This window comes from Delphinapterus leucas, chromosome 3, assembly GCF_059928025.1.
Source record: "Delphinapterus leucas isolate spDelLeu-1000000601 "Yukka" chromosome 3, BTC_Dleu_Yukka2, whole genome shotgun sequence".
Taxonomy (NCBI): domain Eukaryota; kingdom Metazoa; phylum Chordata; class Mammalia; order Artiodactyla; family Monodontidae; genus Delphinapterus; species Delphinapterus leucas.
In genome coordinates, this window is record NC_143131.1 from 91,091,826 (window position 1) to 91,116,750 (window position 24,925).

The following is a 24,925-nucleotide window of genomic DNA, read 5'->3' on the forward strand; positions in this document are numbered from 1 at the left end:
TGATAAAATAGTGATAGTGAATTTGGAATTATGCTGGCTGTATAGAACTTCTAGTTGTGTACTCTTTGTTTTTAATATTTCCCCACTTATTTAAAATAGTGATTAGGTGTTTTATGGGTGATAGTGTTGTTAGAATGAGAAAGAATAAATTGAAAAGTATTAATGCTGTTCTAGCCCTGGTTCAATTTCCAAGTGTATTCAAGGGAAAGAAAAAGGCTGTGAATTGACCACTTAAGTAAATCAGTTTGCAACCGAATGTCCGAAGATTACTCAATCTAGAGGTAGGAATATAATTTTATGTCACAAAAATTCATCCCATACAACTTTTTGTAAAATACTATCTTTGTGATTGGTCTCATGTTGATATACAATTGGAGTTTTACAGTAATTTAGAAAAAGAAAGAGCCAATTCAATGTAAAAAGGAATACTTGATTATGCTATTGTATAAGAGCAGTAAAAGCTAATTTACTGTTATATTACTCGATATTGAAAACTGCAAGAGGCTATCTTTCAGTTCATTCTTAATTAATTGTGCTGTATTATAGTGATAGTAGTATCTATTATAGATGAGTTTTATGCAAGGCTTTTAAGTTGACATCTCTGAGCTTGTATTTTGGCTCACGTAAATATCTTTGACATATTTTCTGCATGATTGTTGAAGGCAGAATGGAGTAATCAGTCACTGTGATTCCTCTATGAAAACTCCCGTGATAAACTATTCTTTGAAATGGCCTGAGTTCATAACAACGTATAACTGATGAAAATAAGTAATTGTATTTAAGAAAATAACCCTTTTACTTATTAATCTTCATAAAGACTATTTTTTCTAAATTTGCCTCTTCTGCTAGGTTTCTAGTGTTTTATTATTGAATTAATTTTGGAGGCATCCCTCTGTTCATAGTTCCTTTCTTTAATTGAGTTATCAGTTAAATAATTAGGGATTAATTTTGACCTTTGTTAAAATTTAGGTAGTAGATGTGATGTCTTAGGGACCATAATTCTAGTAGAGCCATTTAGTAATTTAGATGGTCCTTATTGAGTACATATAATAACATGGTACACAAATTGATGTTACTTACATTTGATTTCAGCTCAGTCTTGCAATACAGAGGTAGATGTATAGTAAGTATTATGATGGTATTTGGTAAAGTAGATTCTCTCTGGATTTTTTGAATAGTAATAACACTTATGTTTTCTAGTGTGATATTGGTTCGCCAGGGCTGCCCTAAAAAAGTACCACAGATCAGGTGGCTTAAACAACAGAAAATTATTTCCTCACAGTTCTGGAGGCTAAAAGCCCAAAATCAAGGTGTCTGCAGGGTTTGTTTCTTCTATGGGTCTCTTGTCCTGGCTTGTAGATGATCATTCTTCTCCCTTTGTCTTTACATGGGCTTCCCTCTGTGTGTGTCTATGCCCTAAATGCCTCTTCTTAGAAGGACATGCATGGTACCTTGCAGGTATTGCAGGTTTGGTTCGAGACCACTGCAATAAAGTGAGTCACACGAATTTTTTCCCAGTGCATATAAAAGTTTTGTTTATACTGTATTCAAAGTGCAATAACATTGTCTAAAAAAACACAACATACAGACCTTAATTAATAGATACTTTATTGCTTAAAAGTGCTAGGCATCATCGGAGTCTTCAGCCGGTAGAGGGTCTTGCCTCGATGTTGCGGGCTGCTGACCGATCAGGGTGGTGGCGGCTGAAGCCTGGGGTGACTGTGGCAGTTTCCTTAAAATAAGACGACAGTAAAGTTTGCTGCGTCGACTCCTTCTTTCATGAATGATATCTCTGTAGCATGCAATGTTGCTTGATAGCGTTTTGCCTACAAGTAAGACTTCTTTAAAAATTGGAGTCAGTCCTTTCAAACCTTTCCGCTGCTGCTTTATCAACTACAGTTATATAATATTCTAAATCCTTAGTTGTTATTTCAACAGTCTTCACAGCATCTTCATCAGGAGTAGATTCCATCTTAAGAAACCACTTCTTTGCTCATCTATAAGGAGCAACTCCTCATCCCTTAAAGTTTTATCAGGAAATTGCAGCAATTCAGTCATTTTCAGCCTCCACATTTAATTCTGGTTCTCATGTTTTTTCCACCAGTGACTTCCTCTGCTGAAGCCTTGAATCCCTCAAAGTTATCCCTGAGAGTTGGAATCAACGTATTCCAAAATCCTGTTAATGTTGATATTTTGACCTCTTCCCATGAATCGCAGAGGTCCTTAATGGTATCTAGAATGGCAAATCCTTTCCAGAAGATTTCAGTTGACTTTGCCTAGACCCAGCAGAGGAATCACCGTCTATGGCAGCTATATAGTCTTTTTTTTTTTTTTTTTAGCTATAGTCTTATGAAAGGTATTTCTTAAAGAATAAGACTTGAAAGTCAAAATTACTACTTGATCCATGAGCTGCAGAGTGGATGTTGTGTGAGCAGGCATGAAACCAATGTGAATCTCGTTGTACATCTCCATCAGAGCTCTTGGGTGACCAGGTGACGATTGCTAATGAGCAGCACTATTTTGAAAGGAATCTTTTTTTCTGAGTACACGGTTTCAGTAATGGGCTTAAAGTATTGAGTAAACCGTATTGTAAACAGATGTGCTGTTATCCAGGCTTTGCTCTTCCATTTATAGAGCACAGGTGGAGTAGATTTAGCATAATTCTTAAGGGCCCTAGAATTTTCAGAATGGTGAGTGAGCATTGGCTTTAACTTCACTAGTCACCAGCTGCATTAGCCCATAACAAGACAGTCAACCTGTCCTTTGAGGCTTTGAAGCCAGGCATTGACTTCTCCTCTCTAGCTAAGAAAGTCCGAGATGGCATCTTCTTCCAATAGAAGGCTGTTTCATCTACATTGAAAATCTCTTGTTTAGTGTAGCCACCTTCGTTCATTATCTGAGCCAGATTTTTCTGGATATCTTGCTTCAGCACTTGCTGCTTCACCTTGCACTTTTATGTTAGGAAGTTGGCTTATTTCTTTCAACCTCATGAACCAGCCTCTGCTAGCTTCAAACTTTTCTTCTTTATCTTCCTCAACTCTCTCAGCCTTCATAGAATTGAAGAGAGTTAGGGCCTTGCTCTGGATTATTAGGCTTTGACTTAAGGGAAGGTCGTGATTGGTTTGATCTTCTATCCAGACCACAAAAACTTTCTCTATATCAGCAATAAGGTTGTTTAGCATTCTTATCATTCATGTGTTGATTGGGTAGCAGTTTTCATTTCCTTCAAGAACTTTTCCTTTGCATTCATAACTTGGCTAACTGTTTGGTGCAGGAGGTCTAGCTTTTAGTCTCTCTCAGCTTTCGACACGCCTTCCTCACTAAGCTTAATCATTTCTAGCTTTTGATTAAAGGTGAGAGACATGTGATTCTTCCTTTCACTGAACACTTGGAGGTCATTGCAGGGTTATTCATTGGCCTAATTTCAATGTTGTTTTGTATCAGGGAATAGGCAGGCTGGAGGGGAGGGAGAGAGATGGGGAATGGCCTGTAGAGCAGTCAGAACATTGTTTAAGTTCACTGTCTTATGTGGGTGTGGTTCGTGGCACCCCCAAAACAACTGCAGCAGCAACATCAAAGATCACTGCTTACAGTTCATGGTAACAAATATAATAATAATTAAAATTTTTGAAATATTATGAGAATTACCAAAATGTGACAGAGACACAAAGTGGGCAAATGCTGTTGGAAAAATGGCACTGATCGATTTGTTTGACAGATGGTTGCCACAAACCTTCAATTTGTAAAACATGCAACACCTGTGAAGCAAAATAAAGCAAAGTGCAATAAAACGAGTTATGCCTGTATTAGATTAAGGCCCATTCTCATGACTTCATTTTACCTTCATTATCTCTTTAAAGACCTTTTGTCCAAATACAGTCACATTCTGAAGTGGGTGTTACTGGGTGTTAGGACTTCAACATATGAGTTTCAAGGGGACACAATTCAGCCTATAATGGGGGCATAAAATGAATTCTATGCAAATTGAAGTGTTGGGTAACCAATATGTTTAAGATGTGGAGCAATTTATTTAATGTTTTAAATAAATTGTATACTCTTTCAAAATTAGATGTTAGGAGTATCTTTTCTTTCCCCTTTGACCCAGTTTGATTGTAGAGATGTGGAAGGGGCAATTAAAGACTGATGATGGTTACGATAATAATAATAGTAGCAGCAGCTATTATTGTTATTATTAACTGCTATATTATATACTGGGCTCAGGTCTGAGCACTTGATATTTTTTGTCTCTCAGGGATGCTGCATGGTCAGCAGGGAGTTAGGGCATCTCCATTTAAGGATAAGGTTGAATTTTCTTTGGGAATCCAGATGTGGATCCTGGCCTCAGTGCTCTGGGACAGGGTCTAGGTTGTACCTTTGTGAAGCAAGATGGGATTCTTTGTAAACCACTATTTTATGAGACATCTTTGCGTTTTCTGTAGGTACAGCCTTTTTATTTAAACATGAAAAAGTTGAATTATTCAGGTAGTATTCGTTGGTGACAAACCAGCTTAAAAGTGCTCCAGATCAAGAAAGTCCTATAAAGAATATTTTACACTATATTCCTATTTGGCTCATAGCTTCATACCCATCACTTTGTAGGTGCTCAGTAAATAACCGTAGAATGAATAGAGTTCACTTAAAGCAAAAGGGAGAAATATAGTCACACTGGCAGTGCCCTTTAGAGGCTCATATTTGCATTGTCAGAATAGTATATTGCCGGCTCAGCCCTCATAGGTTTTTGTTATTTTCTGCCAGCAAATACAGTATGCATTGAATATTCACTTAATTGTAGACAGACAAAAGAAATAGCCAGTTGTATCCCTTGTATCTTAGACCTCCCACATGCTTGAGGCTTGGTAACAATAGCACAGTAGTTAAGCCTATCTCTATAGAAAGTCCCCTTCCTTTTAGATTTCATAGGTAAGAGGTTATGCTCAGCAGGGTATATTTTGTGTCCCACCAGTACGTGGAATTGGTGGCTGTGTATGTTTTGCTTCAGCCACTCATCACGTTGCTTTATTACTCTGCTGGATGGGGCTGTATTTGGAGCTATAGGTCTTGTTAAAAATATTTCTTTATAGTTGAATTGCAAATGTCTTTATTATTATTATTTTTTTTTTTTTTGCAAATGTCTTTAGATAAAGTTTCCAGGATCTTTGAGATGCAGTAGGAAAAGTCAAAGAACTAAGTTGTCAACATCAATTCTTTTTTGAAAACAACTTTACATAGATGTGTACATATTTGTTGTTTGATTATTGCTCTGCTGCTGGCTTTTCAGTAGAGTTTGTACTTGTGATTTTCTTTTTCTTAGTTTAGGTTACTTAATGGATAGGAAATTTTAGATGTGGTATGAGAGAGGATAAAATTTTGATTCCATATTATGAGAATATTACTGTCAACTTGTCAACACTTCAGATTTTTTTAATTTAAAAAATTCCTTAAATTGGGCTTCCCTGGTGGCGCAGTGGTTGAGAGTCCGCCTGCCGATGCAAGGCACGAGGGTTTGTGCCCCGGTCCGGGAAGATCCCACATGCCGCGGAGCGGCTGGGCCCCTGAGCCATGGCCGCTGAGCCTGCGCGTCCGGAGCCTGTGCTCCGCAACGGGAGAGGCCGCAACAGTGAGAGGCCCACGTACGGCAAAAAATATATATATATATATATATATGTATATATATATATAATATATATATAAAATTCCATAAATTAGAGATAAATTATAAATAGTTGAATTAGATATTATAATTACATATGAAATGCTTTTTGGCTTTTTCATTTTTCTCATTGATATCTGAATTTGTACAGTTTTCAGAGTATTTTTATCATTTCAATATTAGTGGCTTTTTTTTTTTTTTTTTTTGCGGTACGCGGGCCTCTCACTGTTGTGGCCTCTCCCATTGCGGAGCACAGGCACCGGACGCACAGGCTCAGCGGCCATGGCTCACGGGCCCAGCCGCTCCGTGGCATGTGGGATCTTCCCGGACCGGGGCACGCATCCGTGTCCCCTGCATAAGCAGGCGGACTCTCAACCACTGCGCCACCAGGGAAGCCCTATTAGTGGCTTTTTGGGTCTCACGTCCATTTAAGTGGAATTTCATTAACTGAAAACGTTTGCTAAATTTTTAAATATGTCTTTATATGAATGAAACGTGAGGTTATGCAAGGGTAATGCAATGGAATGTGACAGTTTAAATCAGACATATGAATCAGACCTTTGTGGTATATTTGTGTCTTAATTTAGGTTGGTTGAAGACTTTTGATGACTACTTTCGAGAGAAGACTCAGTATATTTTTAATAACATGGTCATCAAGTTGAAAGAAGACCCACGGAGGAAATTTATGTGGTCTGAGATCTCTTACCTTTCAAAGTGGTGGGAAACTATAGATATTCAGAAGAAGGATGCTGTTAAAAGGTTTGTTTTTTAAAACTGTTTTTTTTTTAAATTTGATAATATTAAACATTAATTATACAGTGAAACAGGTGTTGAATTTTTAGAACGTGAAAATTCTTAGCTTTATATCTGAAAGTTAAAATATTTCTTCGCATTCTGTTTTTCCTTGATTCTGGTTCATCTCTGAAAAAGTGACTTGAAACTTTTCCATTGAAATCCTTATGTTCCATCTTTGTCCTAGAAATGGAATTACTAGGTCAAAGGGGCTTAATATTTTAAAGATTTTTTGAAGCATATAATCAAAGTGACCCCTAGAAGGGTGGGTTTCAGTGTATTCTTCAGTCTTCCATATAGAAAGGTACAAATTTCTCTGCATATTAGGCAACAATATAATTTTTTCTAAAAGTTTGACCAATTTAAGTGGTGAAAAATGTGAATTTTTGATTAGTGATAGTGTTCCATGCTTTCTCATATATACAGGCAGAGCTTTTTTTGAATTGTTTGATCATGTACTTTTTCTTACTGATTTGTAAGAATATTTATTATGTACATACCAACCTTTATTTTTCCTGAAGCTTTATATTTCTTCTTAATTCTTAGTGTTTGATATAAAGACTTTTAAAATATTTATGTAGTCAAATGTATTAATCTGTTTTCTTGATTGACTTTGCTGTCATATTTAATATGCTGTCATATTTAAAAAGTCTTCCCCAATCCAAGAGATGAGATAGTCTTTTTTTCCCCGATTTAGTTTTTTATTGTTCACTTTTATAAATCCTCCAGTTTATTTTTTTAATGTGGTGTGATGGGAGGTTTTGCTCCCCATGTCTCCCTCCTCCCTGCTCCCAGGACTTTAAGGATTGTCTTAGCATCAATTGCTTTCTTTTACTTATTTAACATCCCATATACAGTGCTTACTGTATTACTTCCTATTTTAAGTACCTTGCAAATGATAACTGATAATCCTCGCAACAATCCTGTGAAGTAGATATAATGACTATCTTGATTTTACAGATAAGGACACTTGTCATCCAGGGTCACCCAGCTGCACATGCTGCACTAGTTACCATCCAGTCCAGCCTGTCCAGCCCCACAGGCTGTTTGTTCCCTTGCACGTTGTGCTGTGCTGCTTCCCTAAGACTTACATAGTCCATTCTTTTCTACTGACTTGAAGTGCCATCTTTATTGTATATCAGTATGCATTGATTTCTGGGCTTTCTGACCTCTTTCATGGACTTTTCTGTTTAACTGTAATTGTTGCGGCCTTATGTGTTTCAATAACAGACAGTTTAAATCTCCTCTAGTTTCTCTTTATTGAAAAGGTCTTTTAATGAGTGACCACTTAATTTTCCCAGAGAGCTTTAGAATTAACTTGCTAAATTCTTTCTACCCTATCAAAAAAAAAAAGGCGGGGGGGGGATTTTGATAGATATTGACATAAACGTTTAAAGGTAATTTAGAGAGAATTGGTGTTCCATTATTATATATCAGACATCCCCCCGCCCCCCGCCACCGAGAGCATGCTTAAAATGCTTATAAGAGTGGCCAGGAAGGTGCCATAACTGAAGGCTGTAGAATCTGAGGATCCTGAATGTACCAGGAGTAACTGCCACACCCAAAGGGACTACCCCTTCTTCCACTCCTGCCATGTGTGGCCACAGGAACCAGAGTTGTCAGGATATTCTTCCAGTTATTCTTGACAAGCTGGAATTCCAAAATGTTACATAAAATGTCTTGACTTTTTAAGTTGAAATGTTAGCAGCTAATTTAGGTTAACATACACACACAAATCCTTCGTTTAAATCGAGTTACCTACTGGTTTGCAGTGTTTCAAAAATTAAGAACTGCCCTGTGAAACCCTGCGGAATTGGTGTTTGTCTATACATATTTTTTCTTTTACTAAGTTTAGAGATTAAAACATTTTTTTTGTCTGTCTAGGTCTTATATTGCTCCTTGAGTACAAATAATACTTCATAGTTTCTTATAATTTTATAGTGTTTTACTCAGATTGTTCAGATTTTAAGATTTTATTGCATCTATAGTTATTTTGTTTGCTTGTTTTTGTTTGTTTTCTTATTATTTGGGGGAATCTGATTTTTTGCTTCATCTTAATTAGATCGGCTAAAGCTTTTACTATTTCTGTTGGTTTTTGTACCCCCCAAAAAACTATTATATTTATATTTTACTGGTATTTACTCTTGACTTTTCTGCTTTTATTTAATTCCTTCTACCTGTTTTTTACTAATGCTAAATGGGCCAGTTGATTTATTTTAACAAGGAGCATTTCTCCCTCTGTTTGCCTTTTTACTGCTCTTATTAGCTTTCACATTTTTATGTTATTTTTTTCCTAAATATTCTGTATGTATTGTTTTCTCTTTGACTTGAGTATGTTAGGAAAATTTTCAAATTCCTGTTTTTTTCTCAGTTATACTTTAGGTGTTAAAAGGTGGTTTTAATGTCTTGTGGTCAGAGAATATGGACTGCACAATTTTTATTCTTTAGATTTTTGAGAAACAGTGCTATTGATCCCTAAAATTCCAAACTTTTGCCATATATCTGGGTATGTATAACTTATTAAATTTTCCATCTATCAATTCAGAATATTTTTCAGCTTATGTTTTTTTGCTCTTACTAATTAATTACTGGTTTTATTTCATTTGTTTTAGAATTCAGTTATCTAATTGTTAAGTCTCTGGTCTCTCTTTGGCATATGCATTTTAATTTTTTGGTTATATTTACTGCATTATGTGAGGTTTTTCTCAAGGTTTTTTGTTTTCTTTCCCACCTCACATTGTTCTCGATGGTGTGGAGCCTGTTCTTTTCTGGCTTCAAATGCTTGGTTTTAACTATGCTTTTTAATTACCCTTTAGTTCTGGGTTCTTTATATTGTTGTCTGTAAGTCCAAGCATTTTCCTTTTTTTTAATTCATCCATAAGCAATAACATGTATCCACACCTGGAATTTGTTTCAAAACAGAGAGTGTAACTCGACTCAAAGCCCTTCCTTTTCTAACCAAACACTTTGTTTCCCATCCATTTCACCTGATTTCCTTTTAGGAAATGGTCTCCAAACACGGAAGTCAGATCCTTCATTGTCCTGCCTCAGGTCAGATAGGTCAGTGATGATGAACTCAGCTAATCAATATATTATTTCCCCGGGTTTTGAACCTTTAGAGTGAAGCGAGGGTAAAGAGATGGAAAGAAGAGAAGCAGAATGGAGGGAAGGTTGCAGGTCAGCCCTCACAGAACTGGTGCATCCGCAAGATTCTTCCTGTCCTGTGTCACGGACCCTGTCATGCCTGTAGCATGGCCTCTCATTTTTTTCCAGTCCTTTGTTAAACCTGGACTTTTAGCCTGTTCTCAGTTCTGTGTACCCAGGACTGTCCCCCAATACATTTCCTGTTCAGTCAGTCAGTGTTGCTTGCGACCAAGAAAGCTAGCTGATATATTTCTCCTCAAATCCTTTGTTGGAGAGCTGGGTTCCAGAAAAAACAAAACAAACAAACAGAAAAACTTAATAGATACATAGGTTTGCTCCCATTATTTAAAATTCTGAGCTTGTACTAAGTGGCATTAATGATAGAATTTTTTTGACTACTACTGTAATGCTTATGCAATGGCTTGTTTTTCTCTTTTTGAAGATGAGTCTGTGGATTAAATATCTGTACCTAAATTTGCAAGCTACCTGTTGAAGAGAAGAACCTGTTAATTCTAGCAGAGTTCTGTGTAAGCTTTTATTGTCCCTGAAGAATATCAGTTGATTGTGGGAACTTAACAGAAACATAACTCAAGTGATCCTCATAATCTATGCTAGCAATGACTTCTTTGATTCTTCCCCCCTGTGGCAGCAATATTCAGCTCTATCAACTTTCAAAAATGAAAATCTGGTTAACTAAAGGGAGATCCATGCAAACAACATCTAGCTTTTTTATTTTGTGTGACTCAGAGTAATTTAATCAAGTATAGTCATGGTTCCTACTTGTAACACATATCCAGTGGATTTAAAAGAAACTACCTTGTTATAATCAGCACATTTTCCATCTACGCTTGTTTTATTTTGAAAATGACTGGTATGCTAACATTCTTTTTACTTTTTAGGCTTTCTATTTGAATACTTTTTGGCTAAATGCAGTTAAGTACTGCATGACGTTTATAATACATCAAAATGTGAACCCTATTCAGAGTCAAACAGCTGAAACATTAGCCTTAGCGTTTCCTTTGACTACCACCCAGCATATTACATATTCATTTTTCCTCTCTGGGCTCTGAGACATTGAAAGAGTTTTTACAGTGCATCTGCTTCTGCTGTTGAGACCAGTGTTCAATTGAGAAGCGCACTGGGCTGTTGGAACCTAGAACGGTTTCTGTGTTTGCCAGAATCTTGACCAGCTTCTCTGTGTGGACCTTTTGGTATAATATAAGGCTCCAAATGTGTGAATGGGGAAGGGTGCCATTAGATATCGTGTCTTCACTGCATTGCTGGATTTCATTGCTTTGCTGAGACCGCAAAGTCTTTATCTAATCTACCATTCTCTTCTTTTTTCCTAGGTTTATAGTTCAGTGAACCTTCTACCCTGTCCTTATAACTATCTCTGCTTATTGAAATCAGAGAAAAGTTTGAGATTACTTTCTTAAGTAATACAAATAATACAAATCCAAACTTACATTTTGCAAACTTACATGCATTCTGCATTATGAGTTCACTAGAAAAAAAAATACCTTTAAAGTTCTTATACTAGCTAATTTATTATACATTTTATACAGGTCAGATTTTGTGCTATTTAACCAAAGCCTGCTGTAAAATTTGCAGAGCAGTGAGAAGTTACAGTGTGTCTTGTGATGTTCAGAGTAAATTGCAGATTTGGATTTAGTTTAGAGCCTAAAGATACATAGCATTTCATCAAAGGAATCAAAGCAGTCTCTCAAAGGAATCAAACCAGTGTCTAAAATAACTTTGATTCTACTAGTTGAAGCAGTGGTGTACATTTATTTTAGAAAGTATGTATCCCATCCCCATTCATCTGGATTGAGGTGTCTTTGCTTTGCTTTCACCTCTCATTTACATCAGCTATAGGCAAAAGCCATGAGGACTTCTCAGCCACTCTGTCTGTTGGATACTTCTTCAGTCCTCTGGGAGGATTTCTTTGCAGCATTGACACTGACCACTCACTCCATTCTCCTTAAAATTCTTTCCTTTTTTTTTTTTTTTTTTTTGTCTTCTGTGAGCCAGAGCTCTTTCTCCTGGTTCTAGTCCTGCATTGCTGAACATCCCTTTGTCATCATCCCTCTGACTCCCTCCTCTGCTCTTTCCTAAATATCCCAGTTCTCTTCTGTGGGGTAGCACCGTTTTGGTTCTCCTCATTTTGCATGCCCTGCCACACTGTTGTTTTAATTTCCAGGTGTGTGGGCTGCTTCCAGATCTAAAGCTCCAACCTCGATTTCGTTCTTCTTCCCTAGTTAAGGGTAACAGTAACAGCTAACACTATTGAATGCTTACTCTGTACTCAACGTAGGAGGCTTGTTCTAAACACTTAGATGTATTCATTCAGCCCATCCTGTAACATCCCTATGTGTTAAGATCCTTCATTATTCTCATTCTACTGCTGAGGAAACCAATGCAGAGGTGGTAAGGAATGCACCTAAGGTCCCCCAGCAATTAAGTGTGGACTGAGGACCAGAACCAGGAAGGCTCACCCCAGAACCAGTGCTCCTGCCCACTGTGTGCTCTGCCTTTCGGTCTGCTGTTCATGTCGTCCAGTCAGTCCCCACAAGCCTGTCAGCTGTGCCTTTTTAGTATCTCTGCACAGTCACCCCCCCCCGCCCCCGCTCTGTCCCCCTTACTCTTGTTTCCTGCTTTAATGAAAACCTCCAACTGGTCTTCCTGTTTCCAGCTTTGCCACTTCCAGGTGTCCTCCATTTCACCCACAGAATTAGGTTTCTAATATATGAGTCTGCCCATGTCTGTTCTTGGCTTTCAGATGCTTCAGTGACAATTCATTGTCAAAAGGTACAGCCCAACCTCCTTTGCCTGGCACATCCTTGCTTTTGTCCTCTGATTCCTCCCTGCTTGTCCACCCTTACCTCAGATCACTTCCTGCCTCACACCCCCCTCTTAGCCATGCTAAGCCACGTGGGTGTCCTCAGTCACAGGTTATTTCCTGCTTCTTAGGAACTTGCCCATGAGTTTAGCTGAGAATATATTTTTCCTTTTGTACATTGGATAATCTCAATCCTATTTATTCTTCAATACTCAGCTGAAATATTACCTCATCTCCAAAGCCTTCCTGTATTTTCTCCGTCATCTATTCAACAAATATTGACTGTGCTAGACTCCAGGGATACAGGAAGTGAGTGAGACTTACCTGATCCCCACTCCCAGGGCAGAGCAAGGAAGACAATATAATTAACACAGTATCAGAATAAAGCATTTTCTTCTATGGAAGCAAGAAGTGGGTCTTGGAAAGCTTCCTGAAGCAGGTGGTATTCAAGCTGAAATTTGAAAGGCTGTTAGAATTAGCCAGGTATAAAGAGGGTGGCAGAGGGTGAGGAAGGAATTCCAGGTTATGAGTGGAGAATTGTGATTATGGGCCAGGGATTAGCAAGAACATGGCATGTTCAAACACCTGAAAGAAGTTTATTAGGCTGCAACAGTGCAGGGGAGGGTGTGCATGCAGGGGCTGAGTAATATGTGGTCGTCAGGGAGATGCAGATTAAAACTACTACAAGATACTATCACAAGATACTATCCCAAACACCTTAGAATGGCTAAAATCAAAAAGACTGACAACACCAAGGCTTGAAAAGAATATGCCGCAACTGGAATTCTCTCGAAAGTTAAATATACATCACGTGACCTGGGAGCTCCTTCCTAGGAATTTATCCAAGAAAAGTAAAAACATGTTCACCAATGTTTTGGTGAACAGGAAACAGTTCAAATGTCCATCAGTAAGATATTGGATTAAAATTTTGTGCCATATTTAAACAATGGAGTACCACTCAGCAATGAAAAATAATGAGTTACTGAAATACACAGAAGTATGAATGAATCTAACAAACACATTAGCAAAAGAATCCTGACACCAAAGAGTATTGTATGACTCCATTTTATGAAGTCTGAGAGTAAGTAAACTAATCTATTGTGATATAAATCACTAAGTAAGAATGTCTTTTTTGTGGCGGGGGGGAGTACGGTAGGAATTGATTGGAAAGGGGCAGAAGGGAACTCTCTGAGTTGATGGGAATAGCCTATGTCTTGAGTATACAAATATCAATTGTTTTGGGTAGTAACGGGTATAAACAGTTGTCAAAATACATCAAACTGAACACATGTATATTATGTGTTGTTATATCTCAATTATAAATACTTTAGAAAATACAGTACATCCATAAACTTAATGATATATGTCTGTTTATTAAGATGGAAAGATGTTCATGGTATATAGTACTAAGTGAAATAAATTGATTAAAAACTATGCCTACCATAACGCTTTATGCATTTATAGCAAGATATTGAGTGGATTTTTAAATTTTATTTTTCAACCTCATATATTTTCTGGTTTATTTGAATGAACAGTTTATTTTGTTTTAGAAAAGTGAGAAAATGAAGTAATATTTACTATACAGTGAAATATTTAAAGTATATCTGATTATTAAAACTTAACAGAAACTATTAATTCAATCGTCTAATATAAGAAATATTCTTAAATAAAATCTCGTGACTATTTTATGCTATAGTTTTGTTTGTTTTTAGTGCTTAGGAGAAATCAGGGTAGTATAACATTTATAGTTTAGAAAAAAATTTTATTTAATTCATATTTTAATATAAGCCTGAATATATAAAGGGTATACAATGAAAGGTAAGGTGTGACTACTCCTGTCTTCTTGGCATCTAACTCTTCTCACAGGAGGCAGCTACTTTGACCAGATGCTTATCTAATTTGTAGATACACAGGAAAAATATGTGCATGTACATATGTGCAAAGACACATTCATATTATACAAATGATAGCATGCCATGCACATTGTGCTTTTTTTTTTGAGTGCATCTTTTTTTTTTATTGTGGTAAAATGTACATAACTTAAAATTTACCATTTTAATGATTTTATGTGTGACATTCAGTGGCATTACATATATTCACATTGTCTTGCAACCATAACCATCTCCAGAAGTTTTTCATCATCCCAAACTGAAATGCTATACCTATTAATAATTCCCCTTCACCTCTGCCCTGGCAACTACCATTCCGCCTTCTCTCTCTATAAATTTGACTATGCTAGGTACCCCACATAAGTAGAATCATACACTATTTGTCTTTTTGTGTGTCTGGCTTATTTCACCTACCATAATGTCTTCAAGGTTCATCCATGTGGAAGCATGTGTCAATTTCCTTCCTTTCTAGGACTGAATAATATTCCATTGCATGAATATACCATGTTTTGTTTTTTCATTCATTCATCAATGGACGTTTGGATTGTTTTTACCTTTTGGCTATTGTAAAAATGCTGCTATGAATATGAGTGTACAAATATCAGTTTGAGTCCTTGCTTTCAGTTCTCTTGTGTATATACCCAGAAGTGGAATTGTTGGATCATATAGCAGTTCTATGTTTAATATTTCACAGAAGTCCCATACTGTTTTCCACAACAGCTGCACCATTTCACATTGCCACCAGTAGTACCTGAGCTTTCCAGTTTCTCCACATTCCTTATCAACACCGGTTTCCTGTTTTTCTTTTCTTTTCTTACTTTTTTTTTTTTTTTTTTTGGATAATAGCCCCTAATGGGTTTTGTACCATGGTTTTTAAACTTAATATATCTTGGAGAACCTTTCAGGAACCTTTCTTTTTAAAAACTATATAAAAGTGTTTGTTATGAGTGGGCCTTAATTTTTTTTTTAACATCTTTATTGAGGTATAATTGCTTTACAATGGTGTGTTAGTTTCTGCTTTATAACAAAGTGAATCAGTTATACATATACATATGTTCCCATATCTCTTCCCTCTTGCAAGTGGGCCTTAGTTTATGTAACTTCTCCTGATTAATGACCCTGTAGTTTTGTTTCTGGTCTTTTGTGAATGCATAGAGTGTATCTTTATCTTTAGTGTATATAGTCATCCGTTGATAATCCTCAGGGGGTTGCTTGCAGAACCTGCCCCAAATACCCAAATCCTTATATAAAATTGAGTAGTATTCGCATTTAACCTACGCACATTCTCCTGTGTACTTGAAATCATCTTGAGATTACTTATAATATTTAATACAATGTAAATGTTATGCAGCTAGTTGTAAATACAATGTCAATGCTATGTACATAGTTGCTAGTGTGTGGTAAATTCAAGTTTTGCTTTTTGAAACTTTCTGGAAATATTTTTCTTTTTAAAATTTTCCTTCAGAAGTTGATTGAATTTGTGGATGCAGAACCTGTGGATATGTAGGGCTGACTGTACAGTGCTTTTATTTATTTTTATGTATTTTCTGACTTCATTTTAATGAGCATAGATAAAAGTATATATGCATTTTAAAATTTGATAGTTATTGCCAGCCTTAAGTAACAATACCTATTTGTAAATATCCTTGACATCACATGTTACACAACTTTTTGATCTCACTGAAGTTTTAATTTGCATTTCCTCATGAGTGATATTAAACTTCTTTTCATTTTCAGGAGCTAGTTATTTCTGAAATATCTGCTTCATATCTTTTGTTTACTTTTCTTTTGGGTTGTTGGTACCCTTTTCTAGTAGGAACGCCCAGATTTAAATGGCGAGCAAAACAGATATGATTCCTGCCTTCATGAGCTTACAGTCTATTGAGGGACAAAGACAGTAAACATGCAGATGTGTTATTAAATTTTGTGATAAATGCTATGAAAGAAAAGTTTTGGATTTTATGAAAGATAACAACTTAGGTGGGGTTTGGGTGGAGTGTGGTGGCCAGAGAAGGCTCCTGATAGATCCGCTATGAGCCAGTGAGGTAAATACTGGGAGGAAAAACATTCCAGACAGAGAGCATGGACTGCAAACTCAAAGAAAGGGTATGGCTGGAATGAAGTGAGGAAGAAATGAGGAGATGACTCATTGGTCATCTGTCCCTCGTATACTCTCTAAAGATGGGTGTCTATAATACTCAGAGGTATATGATCAGTTTCCCCAATTATTATGTGAGTGGTTTTTAAAACATCTTATTTTTACTCTCTTATTAGATATTCCCCACGAAAGGCATACGAGTCAGATAATCTGATGAGCAAATGCTTTTAGCCTATTAATTGATTCATTGAGAGCCTCCATCTTTTTAAATTTTCCATTTAACTAATTTTTTATTTAAGAATGAATCACCATACATCATCTTGTATTATTTCATATTTCCCCATACAAATTCAACTCGTTTTCTCATGTGAAATTAATTTGTGATTCTTTGAAGCTTGCTAAATAATGCATTGTTTGCTACTAAGTTATCTGTAACAATTTTCCCATTAGGGAAAAAAGCTCTTTGAGACTGTCCTTCTGTGTGTGACTAAATTTCAAATGTGTGATGTGTCTACATAGGGGAAAAAGTGACACTCAGAGAAAATGATTCGCAACTTCTTGTGCTTGGCAAGTAAATTCATAAATGTAAATTCTGGATCTTGGGCAAAGTGAGCTGTGACAGATATGCTCAGCTTAATTTTGATCAGTATTTTCTTAAGTTTTTTATATCAGATTCTCAAGCAGAGAAATTGTAGAAACAGAGAAGTACATAATGGCTTACAAATCAACCAATTAAAAAAGTAAAATAAGGGTGTTGTGAATTGTGAAAGTTAGTGCCTGTTTTCCTGTTTTATGGATTTGCTGCACGTATATACTTCTTTCTCTCCCTCTCTTTCCCAGTCTTTTCATTTGTTTCTGGATCTCTTGTTTATTAGAAAATATTAGGAAGAGCATTCATGCAAAAAATTTGCCAGAAACCAGAGCGTCTCTTGGTAGAAATTAAGCAATAGACCCTATGAGGTGGGCACATCTTCTTTGATTTTGTACTTCCCTTTTTTTTTTTTTTTCAGAGTTAGAACAGTGGTTGTTATTGGGGAATTAGATCTGGGTAACTTTTATTTACAATTTTCTGCATCCTTTCACTTTTATCATTAAAACAATAGGCATTGCTCTCCTAAAAGTAGTATAAGTAGTATGTCCATTTTCTTTTTTTCCCGAACAACCTTCTATTGAAGTATAGTTGATTTACAATGTTGTGTTAGTTCCAGGTATACACAGCAAAGTGATTCAGTTATGCATATATATGTGTGTGTGTGTGTGTGTGTGTGTGTATGTGTATATATATATATATATATATTTATATATATACTCTTTCTCAGATTCTTTTCCATTATAGGTTATTAAAAGATATTGACTATAGTTCCCTGTGCCATACAGTAGGTCCTTGTTGTACTCCCCTGACAATTGCAGAGAACTAGCTCAATTCATGCTTGTTGAGCACTAAGTGAGTGGAAATACTTGGAAGCACCTGTACTTATTCTAAGTAACTTTTTCTATAGGTGTTTCCCATTACCTGATTTTTAAAAAATTACGAAGGTGTGGAATATACAGCTTGCAGTCTGTCTTAATTTTATTTTGTATTGCTAACAATGATGATTTTAAATATGGTACCTTTTGTAAGCTAACATAGCTTTTCTGCTATTGCTTATAAATATTTTTCTCAGTATTTCCTGGAGTGTTGTTTCTGTAAGACTGTCAGGCCTACTTTTTGTACCTATCACTACCTGATGATGATGGTGGCTGTGCTTTTCAGTCATTAGGTCAGTGTTTTCCTCATGTATATTTGGACCATTTTGTTTTCCTGTCATTCTTCAGGTGCTTCTTAAGTGCTTATCACATATGTTCTAGAAATCAGGGGTAAACGTGGCAAATGTGTGCACTTCTGCAGTTTTTATGTGTGCATGGGTATTTTTTGTTTGTTTGTTTAACTGGTCAAGTGCCATGTGTTTTTGCCTAACACAGTGAATATTTTATATCAAGCCTGACCTTCCTGCCTGTAAGAATGTCTGGTTTATAATCTGGTTTTCACCATTCATATGTAGAGACTAGGGAGAACAGGCAGTTGAGTGAAATAGGAGAACTCACTAACCTGATTATTTGGCCAGGTGTCCACTCACTGTCACATTGCTTCATATCTTAAATCATGTTGTCTATTTTCTTCCCTTTTGTTCTACCTGATTAGAGAAACTTTCTTAAGAAAAACTAAAACCTAAGTTCTTTCTGGCCTGCTATTATGACATTACTTATGCCTCTTGTGACCTCCTCATGTAGTTTTCATTAAAAACCTCTGTGAGCCATTTCAAATATCAGTCCTTTGGCTTCCACGACATAATATTTTGGCTTTCTTATGAGTTTGTTTTAAATCACTCTGACTGAAGATTAAAAAAGTAAACAAACCGCAATCCATTCTTCCCCACTAATTTAATGGCTATTTTAATAATATAAAATTTTTTAATTTATTTCTCAACTTTATATTCTGACCCACTGATGTGTCCATTTCTGAGTAAGTCACAGTTATATGGTAGCTTTTTAAACTATAAAAATGCCTTTTACCAAGAAGTGCAGGTTGTGCCTCATTACTCTTTTCTAGAATGTCTCAGGTCATAGTCACAGATTTGACCTTTTTATCTTTAACATTTCTTTTCACCTCAATTTCCTCTTATATTGTCCTTCTGCTTGTTCCTTAACTCTCCTTTTGACTGTTTTCTCCAGACTTCCCATCCTTCTCTATTTCATTCCTCCAAAACTTAATTTTACATTGGGCTTTTCCCCTAAACTTAGTTTTCTTTTTCAGTTAGGTCCTTTTGGCTGCCTCACTGTCACATCAAATAGCCTTATCCAAGTTTACATTTATTACTGCAAAATGATTCCCTTCTCAACTGAACTGCACTGTCTATGTGTATTACCACCACCCCATTAGACCCCTGGAATCAAAACCCTAAGTCATTCGTACTTTAATCCTTTCTTCTATGTCAAGATATTTCTCGATTCCCACTGATGCTTCATGAAGCATCTCCTCTCTCTCCCTCCCCGTTCATTTCTCCCACATGAATCATATTCCAGGTCATGTCACTTTATACCTATATTATTCACACTCCTTTTTAACTGACCCTTCCCTGTTCAACTTATTTTGCATATGTCTGTGAACTTCATCTAATAACAAACTTTATGTTACTACTCATTTTAAACTGAGAATCTCATTCACTCATTCCCTCTTCATCTAACAACAGAGAGTACCCATTAAATGCCAAGTAAGCTTCTCAGTGCTGGGCCTGGAAAAGTGAACAAAACATGTCCTGGTCCTTGCTCTCTTGGAGATTATGTTATAATGGTGGGTGGGGTGAGGAGGGAGAGGAAGCAGTAAATGAACAAGGCCATTCTGGTTTGTGAAAAATACTATTGTGTGATAGAGTGTGGAGGTACAGTGGGAGTGTTGATTTAGGCTCTGTGGCCCAGAGACTTTGTGGGTGTCCCAGAGACTTTTATTTGAGCTGAGAAATGAGGGCAGCTGGGATCAGCCAGGTTGGGAAAGATAGGAGAGAATAGATAAGAAAATCCTGAAAAACATTTTAATGAGTGAGAGGCTTTCATGTCTCCCCCATAGTAATAGATAGGATAGTCTTTAAAGTAATCATTGTGTACAGATAAGAACTCTGTACACGATCACAGTAGCATCTCAGGCATCATGCAGAGGGGGAAGGGATAAATTATTCACAGATAGAGCTGAGGAAATATAATATGTGTCATTCTTTGCTTGGTTGGCTGTTTCTTGGAGGCCATTTATGCCTATGGAACAGGGAATATGTAGCAAAATAAAACTTGATATAGGTGAGAAATTCCATCATTGGAGTGATTTTTTTCCATTTAATATTCAGATTACTTAATTTATAGTTTCTATTCTCTATTCAAGAGCAGCAAAGAATTTGTTTTGACCAACTTATTTCTGATATTTTCCAGAAGATCTGTTTATTGGAATACTGAGATAAGGAGGTCAAGTTTCTATATTTGATGACTAGAGATTAAGTCCCAAATCTGTCCTGACATCTCAGGCTTCGAAATACTGCTCATAGGCATAAGGGGTGGGACTGGTCCATGGCTTCCAGGGTGTGGCTAAATCAGGCAATCACCAGAAAGACAAGAAGAACTAACTGTAAGCAAAGTCCCATAGGCAGTAAGAGTGGGACAAAATAGCCTTGGATTTAGTTGTGTTCTTAAAGAAATACAATTTTCAGAAATTTCCAGCTTCTTTCTTAAAAGTTCTTGATGTGGGCCTGTGAGAATCTGAGGTTTGACTGGAACATTGGAGTTTCTTTAGACACTATATAATGAGCCATCATATTCTCCATATGAAATTGTATTATTTGGTGATCCCCATGGTAATACAGATGTAGTTAATCTCTTTTTATTTTGTACAAGGAAATCATTCATGTATTCATTCATTTTTAGAAATTGTGTCCATTATCCACTCTGTCATTGGTTCTATGATCATGCATATGTTTGAAAAAATTGGATGTTCTGTTAATGCTGTGGCTTTGTTACATGCCTTGTAGGAAAATGTTTATTCTTTATGCCTCTGGTCTGTTTCAACTAAATTTGGCTTGGTGCTTGGCTGTTAGCTACAGGCATTCAGTGATGTTTATCCTTATTAAAACTGCTTTTGCTTCTGAAATTTTACATTGTTTTCAAAACCACCTTGTCGCAAACTCAGAAGTCTGTGGCACTTAAAAGACTTGCTTAAGTTCTTGACATTTACACTTCCTCAGGTAGTTCTTCAAATTTTTAATAGTTGGTGGTTTTTTTGGGTTTTTTTTGGCGGTACGCGGGCCTCTCACTGCTGTGGCCTCTCCCGTTGCGGAGCACAGGCTCCAGACGCGCAGGTTCAGCGGCCATGGCTCATGGGCCCAGCCGCTCCACGGCATGTGGGATCTTCCCAGACCGGGGCACGAACCCGTGTCCCCTGCATCGGCAGGCGGACTGTCAACCACTGCGCCACCAGGGAAGCCCAATAGTTGATGATTTTTTTCTGTCTCTGAGGAAGGTATCTTCTTGTAACAATTTAGTTCTCCAGGGCTGTGGTCTAGTTACTTTGTGTAGTATTATGGTAAAGAGCACTCAATGAACAGATAATGATAATGTTAGAACTTTTGGCTCAGTAATGAAAGATAAACTATATAGCCTACATTATAATTGACTGGAGCAGGGTGCTTTATAATGTTTTCTGTATTCCCAGAAGCATGTGATATTTACTAGCTTTACTTTTATTTTTATTACTTTTGTAGTTTGCATGATTAACTTATCAGTGTCAGAAGTACTAAAATAAGTCCTGATTTTTCAGCATAGGTGTAATGAAACAAATATTGTGCTTAAAATGACAATCCTCCAATTAACATTCATCAAGCATATACTCAGGTATTTGCTAGGTGCTCGGCCAGATCCAGAAGTAAATCAGACGAGGCTGCTGACATCAGGAATCTTTGAAGTTGTGTGGGAGATTATACCCTTATGAAATAGAACTTGCAGAGTGACCTGCATGGCTTTGCCTAGGGCAGGAGGAGCAGATACTTTACTAAAGACACCTTATCACCAGGGTCCCAAAGTTGAAATTCATCCACTGGTTAAAAAAAAAAAAATTAACAACTAGTGTGAATACTGGTTACATTTAAAGGCTGTCTCTAATGTTTATGATGTCTTACATTTTTATTTGAACTTTTCTTATATATGTTAATGTAAACTCTTATGTTATTTTCTCCCTAGTTTACTAGAAAACGGTCAGTTTGAAATTGTGACAGGTGGCTGGGTTATGCCTGATGAAGCTGCTCCACATTATTTTGCCTTAATTGACCAACTAATTGAAGGACATCAGTGGCTGGAAAAAAATCTAGGTATGTATTCGTATCTTTCTCTTTCATTTGGACTGCTTCAGAAAATTAATTTTGGGGAATGTGAGATGGGGCTTTTTTTTTTTTAATAACTAATTTTTCTAGCACTGATTATTACTGAATAATTTATTTTTTTATTGATTTATGATGTTTCTTGGATCGTAAACTCAGTTACATAGATATAATATGGTCACTCTTAGGGTCATCTACCCTGTTTCACCTATTTATCAATTTTACCTATTTATTAATTTTAGTATTTTTTTCTAAAACTATCCCCCTGGGATTTTAATTATATATTAGTTAAGACACTTGATCATAAAAGGCAAAAACCTAGTTTACTAGCTTAAGCAAAGAAAGAAAAAAGGAAAGAAAAACGTTAGTTTTGTCATTGAGAATTCCAGAGATAGGGTAGCTTCAGGTAAGGTTGGATCCAGAGGACTTAGATTATGTCGTCGGGATACTGTCCCTTGACTCTGCCGTAGACAACCAGGACTCTGATCTTCTTGGTCTAACAATTAGGAGGAGTTTTCCTTAATACCTTACCTAATTGACCCACTTTGGGTTAGGCGCTTATCTTTGAGCCAGTTTACTGAGGCCAGAGTTAAAGGAGCTGAAATCACTGAGACCTGGTTAATTTGATGGAAATGATCATGTGGGGAAAGTGGTTTGGGGCAGGGTCAGCCTTGCCTGAACCATGTGAATGGGTCCTCCATGGGGAAGAAGTATCCTGTTACAACAAGAAGTGGGGAAGGGTATTCTGAACTGATAAAATCAGATGTTCATACAACTCATAAGAACATAGGACTACTCGAAATCTTTGTGGTATCGAATATTTGCATTCTGCAACATGGTATGTAATTGTTTTCAAATATTTCATATCTCTCAGTACAATTTTGTAGTTTATGGTAAATATACATGTTTTTATTGAAGTTATTTCTAAATATTTTATTATTTTAAAGTATTCTTCTGTTAGGGATAAAATCCCCCCACCCCCATTAATATTTTTTTCACTTTTTATTTTGGAATAATTTCAAACTTAAAAGTTGTAGGAATACTACAAAGAACTCCCATAAGGCCCCCAACCAGATTCACCAGTCATTATTTTGACACATTTGCCTTATTTTTTCCTCTTTCCATATTGTTATTGTTGCGATTGTTATAGAGTAAGTTGCAAATATCATACCTGTGCTGAAAAGAGTTAACATAGCAGATCTGAAACTGCTATCCTTAGAAAGATCTTGCTTGCAAAGTTGGCTGTTGGCTGGTGTCTGAGGACTTGGATTTCTTAAATGATGAGTGACTCACTGTGTTTAAACTATACAAACAGGCAGTGTATGCTAAACATTTGTTTCCCTTCTGGGAGTCTAGAATCATATTATGTACTAGACAGAGGGTGCCTGCATGACCAGACCCCAGTAAAAACCTTGGACACTGAGTCTCTAGTGAGCTTTCTGGGTTGACAGCATTTCAGGTATTGTCACCATTCACTGGTGGAGTAATTAACTCATCCTGGGTGATCCACAGGGAGAGAACTCTTAGAAGCTTGTGCCTGGTTTCCTGTGGACTCTGCCCTGTGTGCCTTTTCTCTTTGCTGATTTTTCTTTGTATCTTTTCACTATAATAAATCAAAGCTGTGAGTATGACTATATGTCTAGTGCTGTAAGTTTTCTTAAGTCGTGAAATCTGGGAGTGGACTTGGGGACCCCCTACTCAGTGCCACTTTTCTTAAATAATTATATTCTAAGCCAAAATATTCACTTTATAAACCTCAGTTTTTGTGGATTTTTTTTTATGTTTAGCTTTTATGGATGTGTAATTTACATGCAGTGCAACACATAAATCTTAACTGTAGAGTTTGAGTTTTGACAAATGTAACTCTGCACCTTGTAAATTAGAGTAGTGTTCTCAGTTTTGTTTAAACAGTTTAGAGCAACATGTTGTTTTGGACACTGTTTTTACATTTGGTTTGGTATACTTTTAAAATTGTTTAGTCTTTGGTGGTTAATTTCTGCTTTTACTAACTTTATTATATAAATTTGACCATTAGAAACTAAGTTTGAGTTTTTAAGGTTATCTTTTGCCTAAAATATCCATTTTGTAACTGTTCTCTGACTCCTCTTAAGCTTTAATATTAGATATATTTGGAATAATCCAGTTTTATTAATTATATTATTCATGTTGCTCATGTTCTAATTTTTAAGTCTATTAGATTTGCCAAAAACTGAATGATGTATTTTACTCTTTTTAATGATTGTTTCCTGTAATTTTTCTTGTTTTTACTTTTTTATATTTTGACAGTCTTGTTCTTACATGAAAACACAAAATCTTTCCTGGTTTTATTGGCATACGTACCCTCTTTATAAAATTTTGGATTTTTCATATACTGCATTTCCCCCCTAAGTTTGTCACTTGCCCCCTTTAAAAAAAAAGATTCGCTTATACCAAGGAAAATCCTAGAAGGATACTGGGATCCTCTCTAGGTCTCTCCCTAGCTTCTACCTCATTTCGTATCAGTTTTTAAAAATGTAGTTTATGTTCTTTCTCTTCTACATCATTACTTCTCAGGGATTCTTTAATCTGTTGCAGCTAGCTTGCTATTCCTGTGTATCAGGTGATTTTGATACGGAAAAGATC

At 36.4% G+C, this 24,925-nt stretch overlaps 1 protein-coding gene across 2 annotated transcripts in view; it reads left to right on the forward strand.

Annotated features, from left to right (window-relative positions):
* Positions 1–24,925, forward strand: part of MAN2A1 (mannosidase alpha class 2A member 1) — a 161,462-nt gene that overhangs the window by 41,443 nt on the left and 95,094 nt on the right. For both annotated transcript variants that reach the window (XM_089909170.1, XM_022591499.3), the window contains exons 4-5: positions 6,238–6,409; positions 22,167–22,294. In XM_089909170.1, coding sequence (XP_089765296.1) covers positions 6,238–6,409; positions 22,167–22,294 — 300 coding nt within the window. The remainder of the gene's footprint in view (positions 1–6,237; positions 6,410–22,166; positions 22,295–24,925) is intronic.